The sequence below is a fragment of the Terrapene carolina genome, unplaced genomic scaffold, assembly GCF_002925995.2.
Source record: "Terrapene carolina triunguis isolate 2854851 unplaced genomic scaffold, T_m_triunguis-2.0 Scaffold243, whole genome shotgun sequence".
NCBI classification, from domain to species: domain Eukaryota; kingdom Metazoa; phylum Chordata; order Testudines; family Emydidae; genus Terrapene; species Terrapene triunguis.
The window spans coordinates 491,094-492,355 of record NW_020664594.1 but is presented as its reverse complement, the minus strand read 5'-3'; the positions used below and the strand labels follow the sequence as shown (position 1 = coordinate 492,355).

General features: G+C 69.7%; 1 protein-coding gene across 1 annotated transcript in view; it reads right to left on the bottom strand.

The window, feature by feature from the left end:
• Positions 1-1,262, bottom strand: part of OBSL1 (obscurin like 1) — a 49,963-nt gene that overhangs the window by 8,325 nt on the left and 40,376 nt on the right. The window contains exon 19 of the mRNA XM_029912785.1: positions 256-525. Coding sequence (XP_029768645.1) covers positions 256-525 — 270 coding nt within the window. The remainder of the gene's footprint in view (positions 1-255; positions 526-1,262) is intronic.

Below are 1,262 nucleotides of genomic sequence, written 5' to 3'. Positions count from 1 at the left end.
CAGGCTGGTCCCACCCCAGGCTCCTCATGTTGCACGCTCAGCCAGGCCGCCCTGCCCCAGGCCCCTCCCTTGCATGCTCAGCCAGGTGGCCCCATACACACTTAGCCAGGCCACCCCGCCCCAGGCCCCTCCATTGCACGCTCAGCCAGTTGGCCCCACCCCAGGCTCCTCCCTTGCACGCTCAGCCAGGCCAGTCCTGCCCCAGGCTCCTCCCTTGCACACTCAGCCAGGCCAGTCCCGCCCCAGGCCCCTCACCTTGCACGCTCAGCCGGGCTGTGCTCACCAGGCCCTCAGCACGGGCTGTCACGGTGCCTGCGTCTCCCAGCTGGCACTGCCGGATGGTCAGGGCGTGGCACAGCCCGTTCCTGGTCACCACCAGCCGCTCGCAGGTGGTGACAGCCTGGCCGTTCAGCTGCCACGTCAGGGCCACGTCATCCGGGGACACCAGGCACTTGAAGGTGGCGTCGTCCCCTTCCAGCACCGTCAAGTTGTGCAGCTCCGAGATGATCTCCACCACCCTGGGCACTGGGGCCAGAGCGGGTGAGGGGGGGGCTCCCATTGGGCCTCCGCGCCCGTCTCCCCCTGCATCCCGCTCGCCCCCTCCCCTGCACCCTGCTCACTCACCTCTCCCCACTCACTCACCTCCCCCTGCTCACACCCCATCACCGCACCCTGCTCGCCCCCTCTCCCCTGCACCCTGCTCGCCCCCCTCCCCTACACCCTGCTCAGAGCAGCTGGGTGAAGAGCACCCCAGGCAAGATGCTGGTGCTGGGAGGAGCTCATGCCCCCCTCCCCCGGCACATGGCACCCACCTGGGATTGGTACGTCCCTCCCTGGACCCAGAAAGCCACGGCCACAAAATCCCACCTACCCCGGCCGATGCGACTGGGCTGTCAATGCACCCACCCCCACGAGGCAGAGCCCCCCATGGGGACCCGCCTGCGTGACGTCAGCTCAGGGATTGCAGCGCACTCTGTTGGGGGTCAGGCCACTGGGCTCGGCCAGGTCTTGGGAGGGGGGTTGGGTCACAGAGGCTGGGTCTGTGGGGGAGTGGGAAGGTCCCTGGAGCTGCGCTGGTCTAGAGGGATCAGGGCCCCAGTGCCTGGGCTGAGCCCCAAGGGCTGGGTTGGGTCTCAGGGGATCAGGTCCCTGGAGCTGGGCTGGACTGGGAGGTCAGGGTCCCGGGGCTGAGGGTTGGGCCCCAGGGGCCGTGGATCAGGGCCCCGGGGCTGAGGGTTGGGCTGGGGGGGTCAGGGCCCCGG